At 38.7% G+C, this 25480-nt stretch overlaps 1 protein-coding gene across 1 annotated transcript; it reads right to left on the bottom strand.

Annotated features, from left to right (window-relative positions):
* On the bottom strand, positions 1 to 24748 carry pnp6 (purine nucleoside phosphorylase 6). Its single transcript, XM_041795823.1, has 6 exons — positions 24630 to 24748; positions 15062 to 15231; positions 14861 to 14964; positions 6291 to 6466; positions 5993 to 6183; positions 1 to 3624 (listed from the first exon to the last, which is right to left on the bottom strand). Exons 1-6 carry the CDS (start codon positions 24662 to 24664, stop codon positions 3428 to 3430), a joined length of 873 nt encoding a protein of 290 aa, XP_041651757.1. The 5' UTR covers positions 24665 to 24748; the 3' UTR covers positions 1 to 3427.
* Between the last annotated feature and the right edge of the window lie 732 nt (positions 24749 to 25480).

The following is a 25480-nucleotide window of genomic DNA, read 5'->3' as shown; positions in this document are numbered from 1 at the left end:
TTTTCTTGGAAGCAAATAAGATTCAAACATAAGACTTTCATAAAGCATTATTGATTTCACTGACCAGACAGAGTCAGTAAAAACAAAAAGATGCAAAATTTGACATTGTGCAAAAACAGGAAAACATAAGTGAATCCTAAAATACTAATCTATTAGTATATCTCAAGTTTTCCATTTTAATAGTAGGCATTAACATTCAGGCTCCTACATTTTGATGGTAGCAGGTTTAATTTGGAGTGTAATTCCCCTTTAAGACTTCCATTAGCATCTTGATGATAAGCCTGATATAAATGGTCTAAGAGCTGGACCTGCTGATCTAGGATTTCTCTGGCCTTTCCAGCTCTAATGAATGAGTCGGTCAAAGGAACCTGGCAGGAGGTTCCAGATCAGTGCAGGGAAGATTGAAAACTGCAGGCCTGGGTAATACAGCTCTCCCTGATATTACAGTGTTGTGGTCTCTTGTTGTACAAATAAAACTGATCTAAGTGCAATCCGCTGCAGAAAAGCCTCCATACATCACGCCTGCTAATCCAAATAAGCCTTTCACTGACGGTATTTCTCATAGATTATCTTGTGCTTTTTATAGTGATTAATTAAAATTCTATACAGTGTTTCCCATAGAATGACGTTTGACTCGGGCAGTACCCTGCCCTGCCTCTCTCTGTTCATTTAATATTTTGGTTTCTGCTCTTTTGACATTATTCATTGACAGTATGTTGTGTCACATGCTCAAATAACATTACTCCTTCTTGGAAAGGCTCACCAGATAGTCCATAATTCTAGCAGGTAGGCTGAGTGTGTGAAGGTTTATTGTTGACGAGGTAGTGTATCACAACCATCATCCTGGAGTACAGGAGTATGGAATAATATTAGTAGCAAGAAGCCCAAGACACTCTGGCAGCAGATTGTTCATCTCTGACAGCCACTCTCACAGACTGTTCATCTGAGACACCATATATCTCAGAATGGAAATACACACTGAAACTTTGGAAAGAAAATCTGATTAAACTTCCGTCGGGGGTTAGGGTAAGGATTAAGGCAAAGGTTAGGATACCAAAAGTTAAAACTTAAAATCCTGAACTGCAAAACCTGATTACAAAATGTTCAATGAAGCCAAGTAAACAGTCTGCTAGAGAAAAAAAGCTGGCTCTCCATAAACACATTCAAACACAGCAACCGTAGCTTACACAGCTAACAGACCTACGTAAGCTAATTAGGCAACTGCAATAGATAAAGGTAAGCTGAAAAAGTAGCTACATAAGCTAGGTATCCACGTTATCCACATAGCCAAGTAAGCTTTAGCTGTATTTTTGCAAATGCCCACATTGCGAAAGCTAACTTAGCTATTGGTAATGTAGCTATGTAGCTAACATAGCCAAAGTTAAGAAGCTGTGTAAGCTCTGAGATACATTATCTATGTAGCTACATTAGCTATGTTTGCTAAAGCTCATGTAGCTAAAGCTAACATAGCTATGCTGTTTTATGTAGTAATGCTAATAATTTAGCTAGCATAACTATGTTAGCTTTAGTGAAAGCTAACAAAGCTACAGTACTATAGTTAAAATGTACTTGTACACAATTTAATCCGAGATCAGACCTCTGAAAATGTTCTGTTGTATTTATGAAATGTTTCTTAGTCTGTAATGTTTGCAATGTGGTTATTTCATACATTTAACTACCAGTCTTTGCTAATGAATAAAGTTGAATTTAAAGAATAATCTAAAGCTGGAAATAAGGCACTTCCTTTCTGAGAAATACAGAGATGCCATCAGAGATGTGTGGTCTGCAGCCAAACCCCTGTCCAAGAAGCTGCAGAGAAATATTAAAACAATGGCATAGATTTTTTTCTTGTACATAAGACACTGCACCTCAATGAATGCATTCATGGAAGATGTCTCTTGCATGCACAGATGGTGATTATATGCCAATCTTTAAAAGAAAAATATACCTGGGTGGTACACCCAAGCATTGGGAAACACTTCTGATTTAAAAGAGCCCTAAAACCAGAAAATCTTCTGTTAGGACGGGATTACTCTTAACTGATTCAGCCTATTCTTTATTGATGATACAACATAAGGATTGATAATACTTGATGACAGTTGATTTATTTCTAATCAATAAATTATAGACATAGATATTTCTATTACATTTTTCTATCATAAAAATAAGCAGCTGTGATTTCATCCCAGCTTAATGCAAATATACTCTGTTTATTAGATATATATCACTGAAATAACTATTTCTTATACATTTATTATGACAAGAATCGCAAAATAAAGAAAAGATTGTGCCAGTTAGTCTCACCAATTCTGTCTAATCATAAAAATATATTGTCTTCTAGTAGCAACATTGATTATCTATATAAACTCTTTAAATGCTACAGGAGAAGTGATGAACTGTGACCTCAAGTCCAGCTAAAACATGAGAAGGCCAATGGATAAGTGCACAGTGTCCTCTGAATTCATCTTAAGCTAGAAAACGATGCATTCAAACGTTACAGTTGTATGTTATTCTGTCACTGAAGGCAAACATGATGTAAAGAAAGTGGTCATAAACACTGCACAGATACCTCTAACTAGTGGGCTGCATTTAAAGGTTGCTGGTAGGAACATAGAAATCTTCATGATCATCATTTTAAAGCCAAGTAAAAGATAAAATCCTGGATTTATACATCAATAAGATCCATTTTACCATCATACCAGCATAAAGAATGGACCGCTTGTTTGTGCTCATATGTAATAACAAGTAGAAAGCTGTAATTATTGCTAATAAAGAAGTCATATATGTATATGTGTGTGTGTGTGTGTGCCGTACTGTTTAAAAGCACTGAACGATACTCTTTCAGCTGTCAAACAGGCCTCAGACTGTTTGTATGTTGCCACTATGAGCAACAATGACACTCGCTGCTGTCTGTCGGTGGATCATACCTGGAGCTTTAAGCCAGAAACATGTTGCACTAGCCGGTATTAAGATCCTAAGTGGCTCTGGTATTTCCCTTTATCTTACAAGCCACAGAAATAAGAGCAAAAAAAAAAAAAAAAACTGACCAAACAAAACAAAGTAATTCCTTACCTTCTATTAAAACAGGCTAGCCACCAAGTTTTCACTTTTCCACTTAAAAACACTCTTACACCTCTTTAGAACAAATTTAGTCAGCCATATTTTTGGCCTGTAATAAAAAATCCTGATTAGTAAATTATACAAAAACTTTGCTGATCTGTATCATCACAGACATTACAACTTTAGCAGATACCTCCAAGTATCATAGTCACAGCCTCAACATTTTTCTTTACCTTCCTACTGCAGAGCCTAAATCACACCAGCAATGTCGTCTCCCCATGTGCTCACTCTGATAACCTTTTCATCAAATCTACCAATCACACATGAAATATGAGGCTAGATTTTGTGCAGGTATATGCTGAAGGTACTAGATCTTTGGGATGAGGTGGCTAACAAGCCTCTGGAGGTCCTGTGTTCTGTGTTTTGTGGTCCTCAGCACCTCCTCGTGGTTTGCCTTCTCGTTGCTGTCATAATCTATCACAACCTTGTTGGTGATAAGAGACAGACCCAGAACACGCAGGCCACAGTGACGAGCCACAACCACCTCTGGCACAGTGCTCATACCTGAACAAAGAGAGAGAGAGATCAGTGTAGGTGAACTGACATGAAGGAGACTAATCTATAATCTGTCAGTTAAAGCAGGTAGTGATTCAGTAAGGCCATCCATCCATCCATCCAGCCAGCCAGCCAGCCAGCCAGCCAGCCAGCCGGCCAGTATATTACAGCAACAATAAACAGGAATTTGGTTTGGTGTGCTTTGGTGCCCACTGAAGGTCTCTGAGCGCAGCTGCACTGCCATAAGACAAACAGTGTAGTTTACTGCCCTTCATAAACAACATTTATTTGATAGACAGAGGGTGACAAAGCTAACAATGACTTTGTGAGAAGCCCAAGAATCATGTTGACTGAAAAGTTACAGTAATATTAATTAGTAATTTTGGGAAAATACCACTCTGCTAATGTCTACAGTCCAGTGTCTGACAATGTTCATGTGGATATGTATACAGATGATGTCTATTAAATGGAAAAGTAAAATTGATGATTTGATGAGGCCAACTGATTAAATGCTAGTTGAGACAACATTGCAAGGCTCCAAACTAATAAAGCTAACTTAAAGTTAGCTATGTATTTATTAGTGCTGTCAAATTTTTTGATTAAGTTAAGTAAATTAAAGAAGAAGTGAACATTTTAACATTGAGGTATCTGACTGAACTCTAAAAGAAAAAAACATTAATGCTGCTGCTATTTCTGACATTTGCCCCAAACTGATAGAAATCAGCATTTTACGACTTTAATGAAGCTCAAACGGACATCTGCTTTGAAAAACCTTTTCTGAAAAGGTGGGGCTTATGTGACCATCTACAATCGGTAGGTCTCTACGTCACAAACTTTATATAAAAGGTAGAATGTTACCGCCTCTAACTGACTTTACCATTCAGAAACCACTCCCATCCTCTGCTGTACCTGCACTGCCTTGGCTCCGAGAGCTCCGACTTTAGTAACGCCGGTGCTGGAGCCAATGGCCAAAACAGTTAGTGGTCAGGACCGCCACGGTCTGCCACCACTCCACAGCCTGCTTCAGGGGACTCTGGAGGGGAAAAATCCTCCACCTCAAAAGATCACTCTGAGGCAGCAGTGATGTGGGATTCTGTGTCACTTTCTGGCAAGGGGATGTCACTGTCACTTCAGCTTCATCTGGAAAGCCCCATCCTTTCCCCCTCCCTCATCTCAATATCAAACTGCCCTTTTTCTGTGCATTTTTTGAAATCCTGAAGTGGGGGGAGTTAGCTCTGAGCTTGGGATTCATTTACATTTTAATCACAGAAAATGCAATTGAAAAGGAAGGTTGCTGATTAATCTCACTCTGTTGGCATCACACAACCTGCTAAATTAGCTTTTTAAGTTAAAATTCTCTCTGCTCTTTATTCTTAGAATTCCATGGATAAAATCCATATTGTACAGATTAAACGGTCCCAGATGGACTAGTAAGTGAACAATCTGCCCATTTCTCTTGTTTCAAAAGCTAGAAGAAAGTTTTGATGCTATTCAGAAGCATGCCCTTTCTGATTGTTTTGTTACTATTATCTTTAAATCTATGAGTAATGCATTTTTTTTTAAATTATTGACTTAGGCCATAAATTACAATTAATTAATTAATTAATTAAAAAGGCTATAACCAGATTCTTTTTTTAAATTGACTGATAGTACTACTATTAAGGGTTTGATGATTTTCTGTGCCTGGTAGAAGTGGTCAAGACCCTTCTGTGTCTCTTGGCTTCAACCATTGTATCAAACTGGCTTCCTTTTAGCCGATAAACTAGAGCTGTTCATCTGCATGCATCCTAGGAAGAGGGCAGCAGTCTGCTGGCACAGTTACATGATGTCAAAATCAGAAAACTGGGATGCTCTGTGGAAATCTGGAGGACACTATTCTCTTTGTTGGAAGTTATTTTTCTATTAGATTAACAAGCTTGAACTTTATTGAAATCATGAAAAAAATATATTAAGATTACAACTGAGTGAGTCTAAATAAGAGATGTGTCATTGTTAATGGTCTGCTCTAATTAAAAGGGGAGACAGAACATTTAACAGCAGAAGGAGGTCATAGCTCTACTGGGCCTTACTCCTTATTTTGTGGGCATTTGTGTTAAAATGAGAAAAGACCCATATGGAAATTTGTTCTAGGGGTTTTAATCCTGTTCTTTTTCAAATCAGTAAATCCCCATGAAGTAAAATAACACTGCTTTGGCTACTTTATTTCTGCTACAGGGGGAACACTGCAGGCATATTAAGGCTGTCTGTATTTGTTTATAGTTCATCATCTGTTCTTAAAAGACTGATTTACTCTCATGTCCTCAAAAAACATCATTATACAAGGTTTTCCCAGGACACATCAGCATCCTTTAAACAAGCATGAGGGAGCTGCACTAACCCACAGCATCAGCCCCCAGCATCTGCAGGACTTTGCACTCTGCAATCGTCTCATATGTCGGCCCAGCCAGCATGCAGTAAACTCCTTCCTGCAGGAAACTGTCGCAGCCCTGCTCCTCTGCTGTCTGCTTGACCAGAGCCCTCAGCTCACGATCATATGCATCCGACATGCATGGGAAACGCACCCCAAACCTAGACAGACAATATTAAAAAATAGGACACATTATTAGTGTTTTAGATACACCTTTTATTTTACATTATGCAGTTTTGCTGTCATAGTCCTGCTCTGGTGTTGTTACCTCTCATCGTTGTGCCCACACAGTGGGTTCTGCCCTGCAAAGCCCGGCATGTTGATGTGATCCTTAATGAGCATGATGTCTCCCACATCGTAGCTGCTGTTCAGTCCTCCTGCTGCGTTTGTCACAATCAGAGTTTCCACGCCCAGCAGGAAGAAGACTCGAACTGGGTAAGTCACCTGGAGTGACAAACATGCTGTGCGTCAGGTACAGATAATGCCATTCTTCTACTGCTCTGTTGTAAATCAGGTAATTACAAATGGAAGATACAAGGTGGAGGTCAGCTGGAAACAACAAAAGAGGAAACACCTCACAAAAGAGGCTAATGTCATTAAAGGGGCAGCTTCTGTATATGTTGATGGCAGAGGACATTTTTTTAGTTCCTTTTTTCAGTGTGCACATTTGAAACAAATCTACATTTGGACAAACTGTTAAAGTGAAGCTAGTGGCCTGTATTTGACTCTTGTGACCTTTACTGCAGTCACATTAGCTTTTTTTATTTCACATTTCTTCCAGCTATAACTGTCTGTTAATGTGTTTTGATATTTATTAGAGAATGGTTTCTTCATAAGGTCAGTGCTGTCGTTTTGGTACTTTGGACTGTCTGATTTAAGTTTTGTGTATTACAGTTGTGAACTGTGTTGTAAGATAACTAATCCATCAGAAACAAGGAGCTGCTTTAGCTCTTAAGAGTAATACTGTGACGTGATACCAGGTAGATTGTTTTACATATAAGGAGTATGTTTCATATCCATCTGGGCAACACCCCATAGATAGTGTTTGGGAATGTCAGAACCTTTAAAAAATTTGGAGGTTGATTGGATAAACTGTCAGGTCCATTACAGGCCAATTACAGAAACAAAAAGTCTAAGTAGTGCACCACTGTCAGGGAGCAAACTACATCGCTAAGCTAAAAAGGCAGTTGTTGTCATGCCAATACATAATTTTTCACTCACAGTGGCCGGTTGGTAAATTAAACTCTTGCAAAGCTGATCAGGAGGAGAGCAAAACATCTTTTTTTAATAAAGAAATGTTGTACAGTTATTATAAAACTGCTGCTATAGCTGCATCTGTACTGATCTCTTCACTGGCCGTTTACAGGCTTACAGTCACTTCAGCTAAACCATGCCTGTAGCTGACGGACTGTCGGTTTGAATAGTCCTTTTTGGTTTTCCTAACTGGGTAAAATGACCCTAACAGCTGTTTGAATTCTCTAAAATGTAAAGACAGGAACTTAATGGCATCCTTTATTATCTTCTTTAGCATAGGATACCATCCTTTAGGAAAGATATTATAGCTTAAACATGATCCTTAGATTTTTCCCCAGCATACTCAATATTCATCTGTAATGGTAAAGTGTGTTTATTTGTTGTTCAAAGTGCTTTACACATTACCAATGAGCTGAAAGTCAGGCACAGCCATATTGATAATATATATATATATATATATATATATATATATATATATACATATATATATAGACAATATTAATATCAGCAGTGGAAAAACAAGGGAATGAACAGATAGAGTGACAGAGTTAAAAAATCTATATATTTAACTATGCAAATAAAGAAAATAATGGAAATAAACAATACAACTTATGATTGTGCTTATCTACAAAGTTCAAATGAAGCCATATAAAACCCTCCAGGTGTTGTCAGATATTCAGACTGGTGCTAAAAGCTGCTAGCCTAAGCAAACATTCATAAAAATCTTATTGGAGAACATTTTTACCTTTTTACCTTATCATACTCTTACCCTTTCCTCTCATTCACACCTTCCCTTGACCCTGTGCCACCTTTCACTGAAGTCAAGGAGAAGTAGATAGGAAAAGACTTAGGGAGTATTTTATTAACTTTTCAAACAGACTCATAGAATTTAGCCAGAAGTTTTGTCTTTGTAATAAAACCATTATTACCTTTTAAAATAGTTGTTCATTTGGTCTGCTAACAAAGAAGGACAAAGGAAATCTAGCCATTTAACAAACCTAGATTAAGGTTGCTTTCACATCTAACCTGTTTGGTTGGGTTGAAAGTAACTTGAGTTTGTTTGCTGAGATGCATTAGTTCATTTGTGCTGGTATAAAGGCAGTCCTCTGAACTCTGGTGCAGATCAAACAACTGGACAAAGACTGCTTGAAAAGGGCCAGTTTTAATTGGACTCTGTTGCTGTTTGTTTGTAGTGAGAACATGAACTGACGTTGATTCAAGCTAACTACAGGGCACATTGTACATTTTGGATTAAACTGTAGCCAGAGGACATGTGTTAAAACCACAGACAGACCTGAAGGGTCTTTAGAAAAAAAAATGTGCAAGTCTTTTGTTTACTTCCTCTTATCAGGCTGCTGTCTCTATGAGAAACATTACAAAGGTGTTTAACCAGCATTTCCCACACATGGATTTGGCCTTGCATCACTCCCTGGTGGACTACAAACGGTCAATTTAATGATTTATTTATGGAGAAATAACCTGATCTGAGATTGATTAATAAACCCCCATCTTTGCTCACTCTGCCCTTCAGTGGCACACACTATACTATGAGCACACTTATGACTCTACTCTTATATGGACAAACTGGCTGGCTAATGCCATTTTTTCTGTATTTGAGTAAATGCAGTGGGTTGTAATCAATTTAATATTGTAACTTTTGATTCAGATTGTTTAGACATGGGTTGTAATCAACATAAAGCTCCTCACATGGTTTCATGAGTTTAATGTTCACTGGTGACTCGTGATTATTTATTTCATATGTATACATTTATCTCAGGTCAAAGTGTCAAAGTTGTATACCTGTATACATTTTAAACACTATATGGACAAAAGTATTGGGACTCATCTGTTAATTTAATGACTGATCCTAGGTGTTTCTATCAGACCAGTTGGCATGGGTGTGTAAAATCAAGCACCTAGCCATGCAGTCTCCATTTTTAAACATTAGTGATGCAAAATGGGCCATTCCAAAAAGCTCAGTGACTTCCAGCGTGGTACTGTGATGGATGACACCTTTGCAATAAGGCAGTTCATGAAATTTTTAGCACCGCTGGATATTCCATAGTCAGCGGTAGGTCGAATTATTAGAAGGTGGAAGCGTTTAGGAACAACAGCAATCCATCCACAAAGAGGACCATGTAAGATCACAGAGTGAGGTCAACGACTGTAAAGGCACATGATGTATTATAGTTACCAACTCTCTGCTGATTCCATAGGTGAAGAGTTATGAAATTGCACCAGCATTAACTAAAGCACAAAAACTGTGCAGCAGGAGCATTGTGAGTTTCCATGGTTGAGCAGCTGCAAGCCTGACATCACCAAGACCAATGCCAAGTGTTGGATGGAGTGTTGTAAAGCACACCAACACTGGACTGTGGAGCAGTGGAAACGTGTTTTGTGTAGTGAACAATCACACTTTTCTGGCAGTCAGATGGTCTAGTCTGGGTTTGGTGGATGCTGGGAGAACATCACTTGACTGCACTGTGATAAATGTGAAGTTTTGTGGACATGACTGTGCCCCAGTGAAGCAAGGACTATAAAGATATGGTTTGATAAGTTCAGTCAGGAAGAACTTGTCCCCCTAATCTCAACCCCATCAAGCACCTTTGGATCCGAATGGAGCAGAGATTGCAAGCCAAGCCTTCTTGTCCAACGTCAGTGTCTGACCTTAAAAGTGCCTTGCAGAATTTATGGGCTTATATTACCACAGGAACACTCCAAAATAGCTGCTTAATGAGGACCAACTCCTTATTAAAGTACATGGAGTGGAATTAATGTGGTCAAACAATCAAAAAAATGTATATTATCAATTACAGGTTTTGTGATTCATTAATTGCAATTAATCACGTACATGGATAAAATGAGTAGGACTGTATTCCTGTCCTACTGTCCTACTGTATTGCGTATGCTAATATACAATCACAATCCTTTTATGCTAATGTTTAGCATTGATGTGTTAAACTTTAGCATATACATTTAGTTGTAACTTTCTAACATGTTACATATTTACCCTCTTAGTTAAATGTGTTGTGAATGATAATATTGGCTTACTGGCACTAACCACAGAGTACATATTTACATCCACAGACACATCTTAGTCTGAGAAAATAAAAACTCTAGCTGTGGACAGAACAGCTGCCTGCCATCTCTCAGTGAAGATAATATAAATGTATTCTCGTCTGATCTCCTCTCACATCTGATATTTATTTTTGTTTTGTGTTTATGTTTGCCAAGGAAGGCTTGAGGATAACCCAGGATAAAGTCTGGTACGACTTCCTGGAAAAGCGTTTTTATAATATAAATGTTCTGGTAAAAATTTAGCCAGCCTGGCCCAAGCAGTAAAGTGGATTTAGTTAGAAAGACTTCAATGATTGTATCACTGTTTAAAGTCCAACGTGGAAACTAGAGTGTCATGAAGCAGCTGGCTTTGTTTAACTATAAGTTTGAAACTTTTATGACCCAGTAAAATTATAGGGATCCTTTCGCATGGGTATGGCACATCACAGCTGTTAGAACAATAAAGCCACCATCTAGCATCTCCATCGGCCAAAGTCCAGAATCACACAATGGATGACTGGTTTGCATCACAGTTTTGCAGCTTATCATTCAGCATTTATTTTAAGCCAACGCTGGGTGCTACAGTATGGTCTGTCATACGTTTAAAAGCCAAAGAAGATGACAAATGAAAACTGTTTGGTATTATCAGACACATACATCACATATTAGGAAAGAATAAAAAATACTATGACTTTGAGGGCATGGTTTTGATAACAGGCCTACAGAAACAAGAGAAGTGAATGATTTTCCCAACGTGACAGCCTTAGCCAGAGGTTAAACTGTCGGCTTGAGTACTGTGCAGTTTATCATTCATCAGCAAGGTTGCAAAATGCAGAAACAAGTTCATCAGGGTGAGAAAACGACACAAAGCTGCACACAAGGCAACAGAGAGGACACAAAGTGATATGCACTATCACACAATAACATATCAATCATTCAAATGTTACTTTTATATATGGACTTTTAAATTATTTATTGTGATTGCAGTCTTTCAGCAGCAAAGCACACAAGTCAAAGGGATAAAATGTAATTTTAGAGTAATATTCATGGTTCTAATATTTTACTGAAACTAGTGATATTCAGTAAATCATTAAATATGAAGTTAAATCTCTCAACAACTATTCAGTGGACAGACATGATAGTTTGTACAGAGTTTCAAATGACTTTCTCCAGTTAACCAATGAAATATCAGAACATATTTAAGGTGGATTGGCAAAAACATTGCACACTGGAAACTACCGATTCCTTAAAAAAAAAAAAAAGAAAAGACAAACTGAAAAATACCCTTACTAACCACTTCATTAGGTCCCTTTATTTAGGATATCTATCCAGCTGCTTATTAATTCAAGTGCTAACAGTAGCCTCAGTTTCCTGTTCTTAGATGTACTGAGTGGTTAATAGAGTTACTGTTGCCAATCAGCTCCTACCAGATTGATAGGTTTCCTCTGATCTCAGTCAGACTTGATGCTCACTGTCTCTTTTTGGGCCATTTGCTGTAAACCCTAGAGATGATTGTGTGCAAAACCCCTAATACCAATTAGCTATTTGAGAAACATGATGCTTAAAGTCTCCTAAATCACCTTTCTCCCCCTTTCTGATGCTCCGTGTACCTTGATCATGTCTGTACACTTAAATGCACTGGTTTCTATGGTGTAATTCAGGGGTCATCAACTGCATTTGTACATGGGCCAGTTTTTTCCTAAACAGGCCCTTTGGGGACCGAACTTTCAAATAAACTCATGAAATTTGTTTGATGGTCCAATGAACATAGTTTTTTATTAGGGCTGGGGCTTTATCGCGTTAATTAAGATGAATTAATTACAGAAAAAAAGACGCGATAAAAAAAAAAAAACGCATTTAATTGCAATTTATTTTTGCACTCCAAACAGCGCGGAACGTTTCTCATTGCACGAGTTCCCGGTATACCCGTAATACTGATGCACAGGACACAACACGACAAACACCATGGAAACCGATGAGAAGTCGTTGCTGGGTTTGGTAGGTGGAAAATTTAGTTTTAAAAAACTACCAGATGGACACCTGGATAAAAGCACAGTTGTGTGCAAATTGTGCAAGAAAGATTTTGCCTATCACTGGAGCTTTTCTAGCCTCCGCTGCCACCTCAATGCCAAACATACTGCAGTTAGCACAGACAACGTTCCTAGTTCAAACAGGCAGTGTCGCCAGTCCACACTCAAGATGACTGGGTTCAGAGCCAAAATGAGTAAGTCCACGACTGACAAATTAACAAACTCACTGGCCAAATGGATTGAAGTGGACTGTCGACCACTCTTGGTGGTAGAAGATAAGGGACTAGAAGCGATGCTACAGATAGCGTCGTCTGACCCAAATTATGAACTGCCATGCAGAAAGAAAAATTCAAACAATGCAATCATAATCTTCCTTATTCATATTGCATTTTATGTTGACACTCAGTGATGAAAATCAACACGGTTTTGTTGTTTAAGCTCATTTATGTGTCTATTCATTGATTTAGTCATATACCAAAATCCATTTCAATTGAAAATGTTGCTTCTTGTGTCAAATATTGATATGCGATTAATTGAGATTAATTAATTACAAAGCCTCTAATTAATTTGATTTAATTTTTAATCGAGTCCCACTACTATTTTTCATGTATACAGTGCTTAACAAATTTATTAGACCATCTGTCATATTTGTCTCAGAGACCATCCAGCATCATGAAGTGCTTTAATGCGGACTCTTTCATTTTCATTGAGCTCTCCATGTTTTACCATTTTGAACAGGAATGAGGGATTTCAAACTGAATTCACCCAAATTTGAGCCGGCTCACTGGGCTTCTCTGAGAAGTCAGAAATTAATCAAGCATAACATTCAACCACTAAAACTAATTTTTCTGTTCAGGAGTGCAAGTAAATAACTGTAATTTGACATATTATTCAAGAAATATGAATGTACTTTAATATTTTTCAGTTTTTTTATAAATCAGTACATTTGAAAATTCATGGATAACAATAATAATTATATTTTAACATTAAAAATATCATTTGGGTTTAAGAGCTTCTTCATATTGGTGTATTAACCATTGCAGAAACATAAAAAGGATTTTGGTAAATACCACTGCTGTTAATTTAGGGCAGCTGTGGCATAAACCTTACTTTGGTTAGGGTTAGGGTGGTCTAAAAAATTTGTTAAGCACTGTATATATTTATTTTTGTTCAAATGTATGCAATTTTTAGGCTCCAACAGTGGGCTCAGTCTCTATATTGCAGCCCACCACAAGGGGGCAACTGAGATATTTTAGCTAAATATTCCTGTGGTGGTCATGTTGATGCTAAGTAGTGATAAATGAAAAACCCAAGTAGGAAAATTGCTCTCTCAAAACACCTGAAGCCGTATGTCTCAATAGAAAGCAGCAATTTTTTTTTATCAAGAATAAACAGATAAATACATGTTAAACATGAATTATATTTGCTAATAATGGCTTACAGGTGGATTTCTGAAAAATAGTCATTCCAGATTAAATTGTTTCAGTTGTCTTTGGAGGTCTTTGTTTCATCACCACTGGGCCAGATTTTAATGTTGCAAGACCTGGACTGATCGGCACTCCTCTGTAATCTGAACCCACCATTAAAAAAGTGTAAAGGATGATTAAGTCCACATTCTAATCTAAAAGTCAGAAACGATTTATATAGCTGTGTTTGCAGACTTATGGTGCATTCAGTGAACAGAGCCACAGAGCACTTTTATCCATTCCTCATGCTTCACAGTTTTCAACTCTATCCATCATTCTATCTCTAGGATAAGGTATAAAGCCCCAAAACTCATCTTTAAAGGGTACAAATAAGTTGTATGATCTGTTGTAGTCCCTTACACAGGAGCTTGTAGAGATGCACATCAGTTTCCTTCTGGTGTCCATGTTTCACGAAACAAATGCACTGGTATGCATCTACACTCTAAACTGAGACTTCCAAGTCGAAACTATCAAATATGATGGGCAGCATAAATACCTACAAACCTAAAGCTTTTTCCACCAGCCTCAGCTATTAATGTTCATTTTTGATTCATAACTTTGCAGTGAAAAATAAAAGTAAAAGGTCCTGGAACTGACCGCAAAAATTCATTTTATGTTGTGAGTCCATCCATCCATTTTCTATACCCCTTATTCCATTCCGGGTCGGGGATGAGCTGGAGCCTATCCCAGCTGTCATTGGGCGAGAGGCGGGGTACACCCTGGACTGGTCGCCAGTCAATCGCAGGGCTGACATATAGAGACAGACAACACATAGAGACAGACAACCAGGCACGCTCACATTCACACCTACGGCCAATTTAGAGTGATCAATTAACCTAATGAGCATGTTTTTGGTGGTGGGTTTATGTTGTGAGTCTTGAAGGTATTTATGTGAAATAGCAATTTAGTCTTGCTTTTTAACCATAACTTGAGCATATCCCCTTGAGCATATCATCATTAAATTCTTAGTGTCTAGTTGTTTGTAAAATACTTGCCTTGTAGCATATTTGTCTTCTTTTATTTTAGCTTACCATTTGTATGCTGTAGCCTTCGTAGAAGTGGAATCTCCCCTGCATGCAGACACATTCACGGCCCTGCAGCTTCCCAAACACCAGCTGGCCGACATGGCCCTGCACTGCACAGCACATTAATTATTAGCCGCTGCTAGCTTGGCTTTAAACAATTTTCAAACATTTTCATTAGAAACAAGCACTTTACAAGGGATAACTCACCAGTGCTGACAGGAAAACGAGGGATATCCTTGTATGGAAACACAGTCTTGTCAACCAGCAGCTCAGCCAGACCACCAAGACCTGAACCACAGATGATGGCGACTTTAGGACGCTGCTCCGTGTGAGCCAACAGCCAGTCTGCTGTCTCCTTGTACTCGTCATAACTGTATCTGAAAATCATCAAAGAATTAGACAGCAGGCAGGAATGCTAACAAAAGCAGAGTTCTGAAGTCAGTGATGGGAATTTTGGCTCTTTTCAGTGGTCCTGCTCATTTGGCTTGGCTCAGCAAAAAGAGCTGGCTCTTTCAGCTCCCAAACGGCTCTTCATTCAGGTATCACCATCAAACACAAGTTGCATGGCGTGCCTGTGGTAGAGGATAAAAGATCATCCCTACAAATCAATCAAATAACGCACAGACACACACAATCTTTATACAAATGATAATACTAATAGTAATAGTTATAAAAATATAAACTGGCTCTCTAATGGGATCCAGCTCTTATTGTTCACATAAAAGAGCTGGCTCTTTGAACCGGCTCGTTCACCAACAACCCATCACTACTGAAGTTAAATACCATAAAGTCTGAGTAATGAGAAGTCTGGCAGGATCTAACTACACAATTTTTTAAATCTCTATGATGGCACCATGACAGACTACAACAAAAATCTTGTCTTGTACTCGCCAATCGATTGCTTAACACTGCAAGTGTGATCTTCAGGGTTGGGTATTGTTTTTCTTCTGATACTGGTGCTAAATTGATACTTTTGATATGGTGCTGGCGCCTAAATGGTACTGAAAGCAATACTTTTGAGAACAAAAATTTGTGTCAACAGTCAGCAGGAAAAAGAAAAGCTGTCTGGGTGTCATAAACGAGTTATAGAAACATCTTTGTAAGGTGCCAGTTGAATATGGGATTAGAAAAGAACCCCGTGTACTCAACACATAAATCACACAAATTCCATAACATATCTCTTAGTTTTCATTGGGGTGGCAGGGAATCGAAATTACGTACAGATATCTGTGTTTTAATTCGGCCTGGAGGATGTGTTGGCACCTGTACCATGTCGGTCCCAGTTATGATACTCATCCCTAAGTTCTGTGTTTAATAGTGACCTTCTGCATTGAAAAGAAGAAAACAACAAATGATAGTGAACTTGATCTTATGTAAAATGGTAAAATGATAGATGGGCTTGAGCCTGTATGGTGGTTTTCTAGTCGTCTGACTACTCAAAGTGCTTTTACATGGCAGGTCATACTTAACTATTCACTCCACATTCACACACTGCCACAGACAGCAGCAGGAGCAAAAAGAGTTCTATGTCTTAACATCAGCATGTGACTGTAGGAGCTGGGATTGAACCCCAACCTTTTGACTGAGAGATGACTGACTACTGAGTCACAGTTGTCCCTGTGTACCAAGAGGACAATATGGACTGGCTATCCTTCAATAGAACTTTAGATATGAGTGCTATACCATGTCAGTTAGCCTAGTGAGCTAGCTATGCTGGTTTTGCTGTTCATGTTTGCTGTAACAGCAGGTTCCTTGGAAGAAAAAAGGATTGACTCAGGCATACTGTTTAATGTCCGAGAAAGTTTTATTTATTTATTTTTCTTACGATGATACAATGCAATTTAGCAGACGCTTTTGTCCAAAGTGACGTACGTCTATGAAGTAGACAGGTGTTCATGGTGTTAAGGACTGTGTCCAAGGGCCCACACTCATCATGCCCTGACCAGGATTTGAACCATCAGTTTGCTATACCAAAGTCAGTAATGCAAATCACTACTCAGCCACTTCTTAAAGTTGTTCAGGGAGCAAATTCTACTCCATGGGTTGATGTCAAGATACGTCAGGTCGGGCTGTCAAACTAGACGGAAAATACAAGAAAAATACTGACATGCCAGTCTTGTTGAATCAGGGTCAGGGGTTGCCCTGAATGCATCATTGATTATTTCTCACTAAAAGAGCGTTTCTGGACGTTCACATGCAGATCTGATGTTTGATGATGGGCTGCAACGACATAATCAGGTCAAAATCTGGCTAAATTAATGTTTTCTGATCCGGTCTTAAGACAAGTAGTGTTAAAGATTTGTGTTTGTGAAAGATTTGGGTCAAATTAAATGGCAGAGGGAAATAATAATGCAGTATGAAAATACGTAAGATGCATTTGGAAAACAAGGGCCAGACCTCCTCTGCCTGCATGTCATTTTTAGAATACACATTAGATGAGTCATATAGGACATGTGAAAGTTACACCACTGATATTTGGGAGGATAAATAGATGACTGTCATAACTAAAGCCTCATTCCATCATCAATCATAATGTGAAATTATTTATAACAGGCTTTAGATGCCTTTTCAACTTTCATCGTTTCAGCCTAGTTCAATAAATCATTACATAATGATGTTTTTGATCTTGTATTTACAAGTGTTTTTAATTTATATTTCTTGTTTTTGCTCCATGCCATGCCTCTTTATGTTACAAATGCCTTGTTTTTGCTTCTGTAAAGCACTTTGAATTGCTGTATGATTGGTGCTCTAAAAATCAAGTTTGCCTTGCCATTTTAGTTGTATTAGTAAACTTATTATGAAGGGATAGCGATTTGATTTAAAATGTGACGGGGATCTACATAAACAAGACTGAAGCAGGGTCATTTTAACAACCAATCTGTGCTCTAACCTTGGTACTCTTGCCTCTAGATCTCTTTGTTAGTAAAACACAGGACAACTTTAGGCTGCAGTCTTTCAGAACAATCTACACAGGACAAATTGCAAGAATTTGGATCCTGCTTTAAGGCTGCCATAAAAGAAGACAGCCTTGGGTGTTCAGTCATCAAATGATTTCCTCTTGTACCTTATTTAATGTTAGATCAAAAGGGAGCACAGAGATCTTTAACAAGAGGGGCAGTTTGACATCCAAGAGGGGAAAGTCAATGTGGAAAAAGTTTTAAAAGTCAATAAAGCTCCAATTAACTGAGTGGTGCCTCAATGAGTCATTAAAACAACACCTAATGTACCTATTCTACACTTCAAAAACTTGTGACAGCTGTTTACAGGCTGTTGTCACAAGCTTGTCAGATACAGAAGTTGCACTTCACATAAATCCTCAGCTGTTATTGGCAGCTTCACATACACCAACAGTCACATTTAGGTAGACACATAGCAAACATAGCTGTTACTTCTGCTGCTTTGTGAGGAAACATGAATGTAATCTGAGCCAGCAGAAAGTGGCAAATCAGTGACAGGAACTCAGTTTAGCTGACAGCAGTATATCCTCTGTAATCAGTGATTTATTAATCCATGCACTAACATTTACACCCGTCAGCAGGGATCTGCAATATAGTAATAGAAATGAAATACACCTCTCCAAGCAAACATGATGACGTTTTAATGGGTTTGTAGTTTGCTCTAATGTTTTAGACTAGCAGACACATACTGAAAGCAAAAGGTCAAACACTGTTTTAATGTTTTCACTGCTTACAGCTGAGAAAATCATAAATGATTACAGTAAAATACTCCAAAATACCTTCTGTGGTCTTTATCTGACTGCATATGGCTTCACAGTTGTTCTTTGGTTCAACTCCTTTTTAACACAGACAGCAAGTACTAAAGAAGACTCTGAAAGCTGTCTCTTTTCTTCTGCAGTGTTGGGGGTAACGCAATACAAAGTAATCCATTACAGTACTTAGATTACTTTTTGTTGTAACGAGTAACGTAACGCGTTATTTTTATAATTCCAGTAATCCTTGAATTGTTAAAGGACACATATTATGCAAAATCCACTTTTTCAGGCTTTTCTAGCAAAACTATGTGCCCCTGGCCTGTCCAAAAGAATCAGAAAAATCCCTCCCTCCCCTTCTTTCTCCACCTTTCAGAAAATGTGTGCTGAAACGAGCCGTTCTCAGATTTTCCCCTCATGATGTCATGTGGGGAGTAAGCAGGAGAGCCACATCCATTTCCTAAGAAGGGCATAGTCAGGAGGCGGAGTCAGACAGCTCATTAACATTTGAAGCTACAGACACAGAAACAACTCTTTCTGAGCAGGGCTGAAACAGAGGGCGTTTTAGCAAAAATCCAGTATGGAGTGTTTTTTCACCAACCATCTTTACAGGCATGTTTTGACGATCTCTGGGGCCAATATAACCTGTTACACCAGATGGATTTGTTTTACACATGGCGACTATAGACATGTAGGTACTCGACTTTGGCGTTTTTGAAAAGAAAACAACTCACTGCTGTTCTTTGTTTTTCTTTTAACAAAGAAATGTTGTCAAGTTCTGATAAAACTGGCGCTTTAGCAGCATCCACACTAATCTCTTCCTCCATTACTGCACCAGCTCTTGCTGCTGCTTGTTAACGTCACGACTCTGCTGCACCTGAAAGTACTGCCCCTCGTTGCTGATTGGTCCTGTCACTTTCTAACCGGGCCCAAACGGTTCAGATGGGAGCTTTGCAAGATGGATTTGCCAGTGAAAAACCGTGACGGGCATATCCATCTGCTTTGCAAGGTTAGGGCCAATATAAACTTGTCCTAAAAGGGTAGAATATGTTCCCTTTAAATTTTTCATAAAAGTAATCTGTTACTGACAGAAAAATTCGCTGTCTTTCTCTCTTATATGCTCTGACTCGTCTCCTCGACCAGGCGTGCGTCTTTCAAACTCTATAAACTCCAAAACTTTGAACAGAAATACACCCAAAATGCTGCTGGGATTAAGTTATTCATGTCCGCCCTCTCTTGGTGTAAAGTGGTAACAGCGCAGACCTCCGCCATTAGCCCTATCTCTCAATAGTAAAGAGTCCTTTAAAAAATTCCTGGATCCAGCCGGTGATCCAGATCGGTAAAACGGTAAATCTACTCGAGCTTGCATCCCTCCAGTCATTTACATTCACACACTGAGCCGGTGATCCAGATCACTTCCAATCTAATCAGTTCTTCCTTATGCCATTTCTGACATTTCCTGTAAATTTCCTGAAAATCCGTCCATAACTTTTTGAGTTATGTTGCTAACAAACAAACTGACAAACGAACAAACTAACTAACAAACCCACCCGATCACATAACCTCCTTGGCGGAGGTAACAACTCATGACTGGGGGTCAGTTCAATGCATGACAGTTAAGTACACATGCAAAGCATTTCAGTAAACTGTTTCTTAAATTAGGAATATGCAGAGAATCTCTAAAATGTGCCTGCTACGTGTCACCTTTGTAATGTGGGTTATCACCTTGCAACCCTCTACCAGAGGAAAGGCGAGGAGAACAACTGGTTTGTCTACATCTTGAGAATCTACTCGAGCTTGCATCCCTCCAGTCATTTACATTCACACACTGAGCCGGTGATCCAGATCACTTCCAATCTAATCAGTTCTTCCTTATGCCATTTCTGACATTTCCTGTAAATTTCCTGAAAATCCGTCCATTACTTTTTGAGTTATGTTGCTAGCAAACAAACAAACTGACAAACAAACTAACTAACAAACCCACCCGATCACATAATCTCCTTGGCGGAGGTAACAACTCATGACTGGGGGTCAGTTCAATGCATGACAGTTAAGTACACATGCAAAGCATTTCAGTAAACTGTTTCTTAAATTAGGAATATGCAGAGAATCTCTAAAATGTGCCTGCTACGTGTCTTCTTTGTAACGTGGGTTATCACCTTGCAACCCTCTACCAGAGGAAAGGCGAGGAGAACAACTGGTTTGTCTACATCTTGAAATCACAGCACCGGGTGTGTGCAGAAGGTTTATTAATAAGATGTTTGATCCTTTCGACAGTCAGCAATGCTAATGTTGGTATTAGCCTGCCTGCTAAGCCCTATACCTGCTGTTCTCTTATGATTTGATGCTATACAATTGAAATATGTCTGGCTTATTGATAATTACAATCTTAAAACTGTTGTCAGTCTGTAAAACCTAAGATTCTGTAGCTGGCCAGAGTTTTTTGCTAGAAATATGTATTTATAGATATAGCATGTTTCAGTACAGAGCTGTCCAAATGACCTCTTGTGAGCACACTTTCTTTTCACATTATCCAAGCTATTTAGCAAAACAGGAGAACTGGCCAAGAGGAATACTTAACAATACCGTGAGGTATTCTTATTCTTCTTACTGGAATAGCTCCCTGAATTTAGGTCATTATTTTCTTCCCTTCATTAATTATTGCATGTTAATGACACTCATACATATTTATATTAAATGTATATTTGAGTGCATTTAATAGCTCCACAGTTTCATTTAACATTTCCTGTTTTGATTACACTTTGAGCTGACTGATGTCAACAAAGCTCCTATAAAATGAACATTAAGAAACCTGATATTGTCTTTTAACTAGATGTATCTGTTCTTCATGCCAGGCTGTGCAAAGAGCAAACTATTTATTAAAAAATGGTACCTCACTAATGAGGGAAAATATATCAAAGCCCTTTTTAAGTGTATGTGTGAGTAATTATCTTTCTACAGCATAAGTCACAAATGAATTGTGTTAACTGATTATAATTCTACCCTAGTAGTTGTACACTAGTAAAAGTGTTGTCATATAAATTGGAATTAATGATTAATCAATTTTCTACAAAATGATCAACAATATTTGATTCTTTCATAAAATAAAGTCAAATGACAGTTTTATGCTTATTCCAGGGATGCAGCTAAACATAGGGTGAAGTCAGCTAAAATGGGCCATCATTAAATGGGCCGGTTTAGGTTGATGAATCATAGCTCTTTAAAATTTTACTGCCAATCAAGAGGAGTGTTCCTGCATTACTACAACCCCTTTTTGACAGAAACAATATTTTATAAGGGCCTGAGGTGTGCATGGCAGAGTGTTACTTGAAGCTAGGGAGGAAAATCGCACATAAAGTAAAACGGTAAATCTACTCGAGCTTGCATCCCTCCAGTCATTTACATTCACACACTGACGGTGGAGACTGCTACTTAAAGTGTCCCTTAGTATACGCTTGCTCCCTTTCATACAATCATACACATTCACACATCACTGCTGAAGAAGTTGGGGACATTTGGGGTTAAGTGTCTTGCTTGAGGACACATGTGACTGCAGCAACTGTGGATTGAATCTCAAGCTTCCAGTCGAGATATAATTGACTTTACCACCGAGCACGGTCAGCCCAAAGTTACACTGTAAGACTGAACAGTTGAAAGAACACAATACTCAATTATTCTAAGTATTTTTTTTATTGTACCCAGATTCTGCAGATAAATGTCAGTGTGTTATTCAACAAGACACTGAACCCCAAATTACTCCCACTGCTGCATCAGTGGTGTGTTAATGTTTACGGATGTATGTGAATGGAAATAGGTAATATGGCAACTCTACAAAGTAAAAATCTAATTAAGACACACACATCAGTAAAACAGGTGCTGGATCAAAAAAGAGCTTAAGGAGAAGGAAAAAGGTCCACCCATTTCAAGCATTTATAGCATCCAAGAGACGTTTGAAGCCTACATGCTCTTTTTCAGAGCCAGAAGAACAACTCCACATAATATAGTAAATAAAAATAGTATAATCTGTAAATAAACATCTATTTTTGTGAAAAAAGTCTTTCTATACACTGGCCCATGTAATTATTTCCACATTTTTAACACATATATTCAAGAGATTGGTGACCAACTGCAAATACAAATCCCGCAGAGCTTGTTAATGATCAAACAGACCATTTACCGAAAACTGTCCGGTCTATCAAAATTTGGCTACTCCAAGACCGTGTAGATGACTCATCCAGGAAGTCACAAAAGAACCCAGAACAACATCTACAGACCTGCAGGCCTCACTTGAATCAGTTAAGGTCAGGGTTCATGATTCAAAAATAAAAACGAGACTGGGCAAATTGGCACCCATGGGAGATTTCCAAAGTGGAAAACCACTGCTGACCGAAGAACACAAAGGCTTATCTCACATTTGCCAAAAAACATCTTGATGATACCCAAGATGTTCGGGAAAATATTTGTTGAACTAATGAGATAAAAGTTGAAATTTTGGAAGGCGTGTGTCTTAATTTGTCTGGTGTAAAACTAACAGCATTCCTAACAAAGAAGACCATATCAGCAGTCAAACATGGTGTTTAGTAGTGTGATGGTATGGGGCTGATTTGCTGCTTCAGGATCTGGACAACCTGCCTTAACTAATGAAACCAGAAAATTCTGAAGCAGAATGTTCATCCATAGTTTGTGACCTCAAATTCAAGCACACTTGGGTTATGCAAAAGGACAATGATCCAGAACACAGCAGCAAGTACACCTTTGAATGGCTAAAAAAGCACTGACGGTTTTGGACTGGCCTGGTAAAGGTCTGGGCTTAAACCTGATTGACATGCTGTGGCATGATCTTAAACAGGCTGTCCATGCTTGAAAACCCTCAAATGGGGCTGAATTAAAAGAATTCTGCAAAGACAAGTGGGCCAAAATTCCTCCATACTGAAAGACTAATTGCCAGTTAGGCTTTGTATAACACTTACTTGTAAGCAGTTTTTGCCCCCAAAGTGGTAAAAGTTATTCGGTTAAAAGGCAATTGCTTGTTCATGTATGGCCAAGTAGGTTGGATGGCTTTTTTTCCCTTAAAAGCTGAAACCATCAACTTAATTTTGTACTCTGATTAGCTTTGTCTAAAACTGAGATTTGTATGATGATCACCTAAGTGCAATGGATATGGAAAAAAAAAAAGAAAAGCAAGGGGTGGGGGGGGGGGGCTACTTTTCACTTATCTAATTTGCTGAAGGTTAGGCCTGTTTGAAGAGTTTTTGCATAAAATGTTTCCTAGAGTTTACTCTGAGTCATTACCGTTTGTCTTTAAGATAGCTCTTCATGTGTAGATTCTGGGAAGTGATTTTTTTATTACTGTTTTTTCCTTGGAAAAAAAAATCTAAATATCCTATCAAATCGCATTCATTGGTCATGCAGGTCACATATGCTTTGCACACTAGTGTTACGTAACAGCAGAAGGTTAACAGATTTGAGCCTGTGCGGGAAACGGGCTCATGGTCTCCCCTCTCTCTGGCTCCCAGGGACGGGCCAGCAGCCCATGGAGCTGTCCGAGGTGCTGCTAAGACTTAATATTCAGGCTGCAGAGCAGAGAGCGGATCGGAACGGCCTCCAGGCAGTCTGCATTGTAATCCCCACTGTCACGGCGCAACACGTCCCTCTCACACAAGCGAGTCTGACCAGCCTGGGCTGTTGCTAACCTACGAGCCTCTCTGCGGAATTAAACACTGGACTGGCATGTTAAACGACTAGACAAAGACAAAATTTATGACAGGTAGCCTAGCTATTCGGCTTAAGAACGTGAACCACCTGTAACCTACACAATGACGTCAGAGGAGTCATCCCCAAAGGAAAGCACACATATGCTACTAATCCTCTGAGTAAAGCGTAAAGCAACATTTCACTGTTACCCCGACCCCTCAGAACTATTCACCAATAAAACAGACGCTTTATTCGCTGTACAGTGCATTTGTCATGCACGAATATCGCTTATTAAAGGCCAAATTGAACTACAGGATGTCCTTGGCAACCATCAAGCTAATTTTATTCAACATCCAGTCTTATCGCTCTTACCTGCCCTGAGAGGATGAGGAGGTTGCCGCGTCCATATCTGAAGACGAGCGCGGCCAATCTACTGATAAGACGCCGTTTGTGAGCTTTTTTTTTTTTTCACAGGTGCTTCCCGTGCTGCGTTCACGGGAGTTAAGCGGCTGATGGAGATTCTGCTCCAGCTGACGGAGTGACAGAAGGGCGCAGGTCATGCTGCGCGTCGACGTCACGGCGTTCAGTACGAAGAGGCGGGGTCTAAATGAATGCCGGTCCCTTTGAAGAGGCCTAAATCCAATTTTCTAGCAGGCTGGGCTGCTCACTGATCCGTTCACTGACAGAGACGAGGCTGGGAAAATAGGGAGAGGCTGGAAAGAGCTTAAAAGAGATGTTTGAGCAAAAATTAAGATAAGAATTACAGAGAGTGATAGAAATAGGCTAGATATCGTAACTATAAATCATTAAGTTATATTTAGAGATACACAACAGCATATTATTGGCATTATATTGACAGATAATAGCTTTAAAAAGGTGATTATTGGTATTGACAGATTTGTTTTTTTAACCCTAAAGTAGGCTAATTGCTGTACCAAAAAGTGTCACATTTTTATATTTAATTTTTGGCACTATAGAGCTCACTGAGTTGGCAGGTTGTTTCAGTGCTGTTTGGAGCACTTAAAACAGCAGATAACACTAAATTTAATGTCACTGTTAAGACACATCTTACATGTAGGCTACACGGAATACAGTTAAATTACTTCATTACTTAACTACTGAATGTATACATGGGAAATATATAAACAGTGCTTAACAAATTTATCAGACCACCTGTCATATTTGTCTTAAAGACTATCCAGCATCATGAAGTGCTTTAATGC

Source organism: Cheilinus undulatus, linkage group 9 (genome assembly GCF_018320785.1).
Source record: "Cheilinus undulatus linkage group 9, ASM1832078v1, whole genome shotgun sequence".
NCBI classification, from domain to species: Eukaryota; Metazoa; Chordata; class Actinopteri; order Labriformes; family Labridae; genus Cheilinus; species Cheilinus undulatus.
Note: the sequence above shows the minus strand (reverse complement) of the source record. Positions and strands in the feature narration are given on the sequence as shown.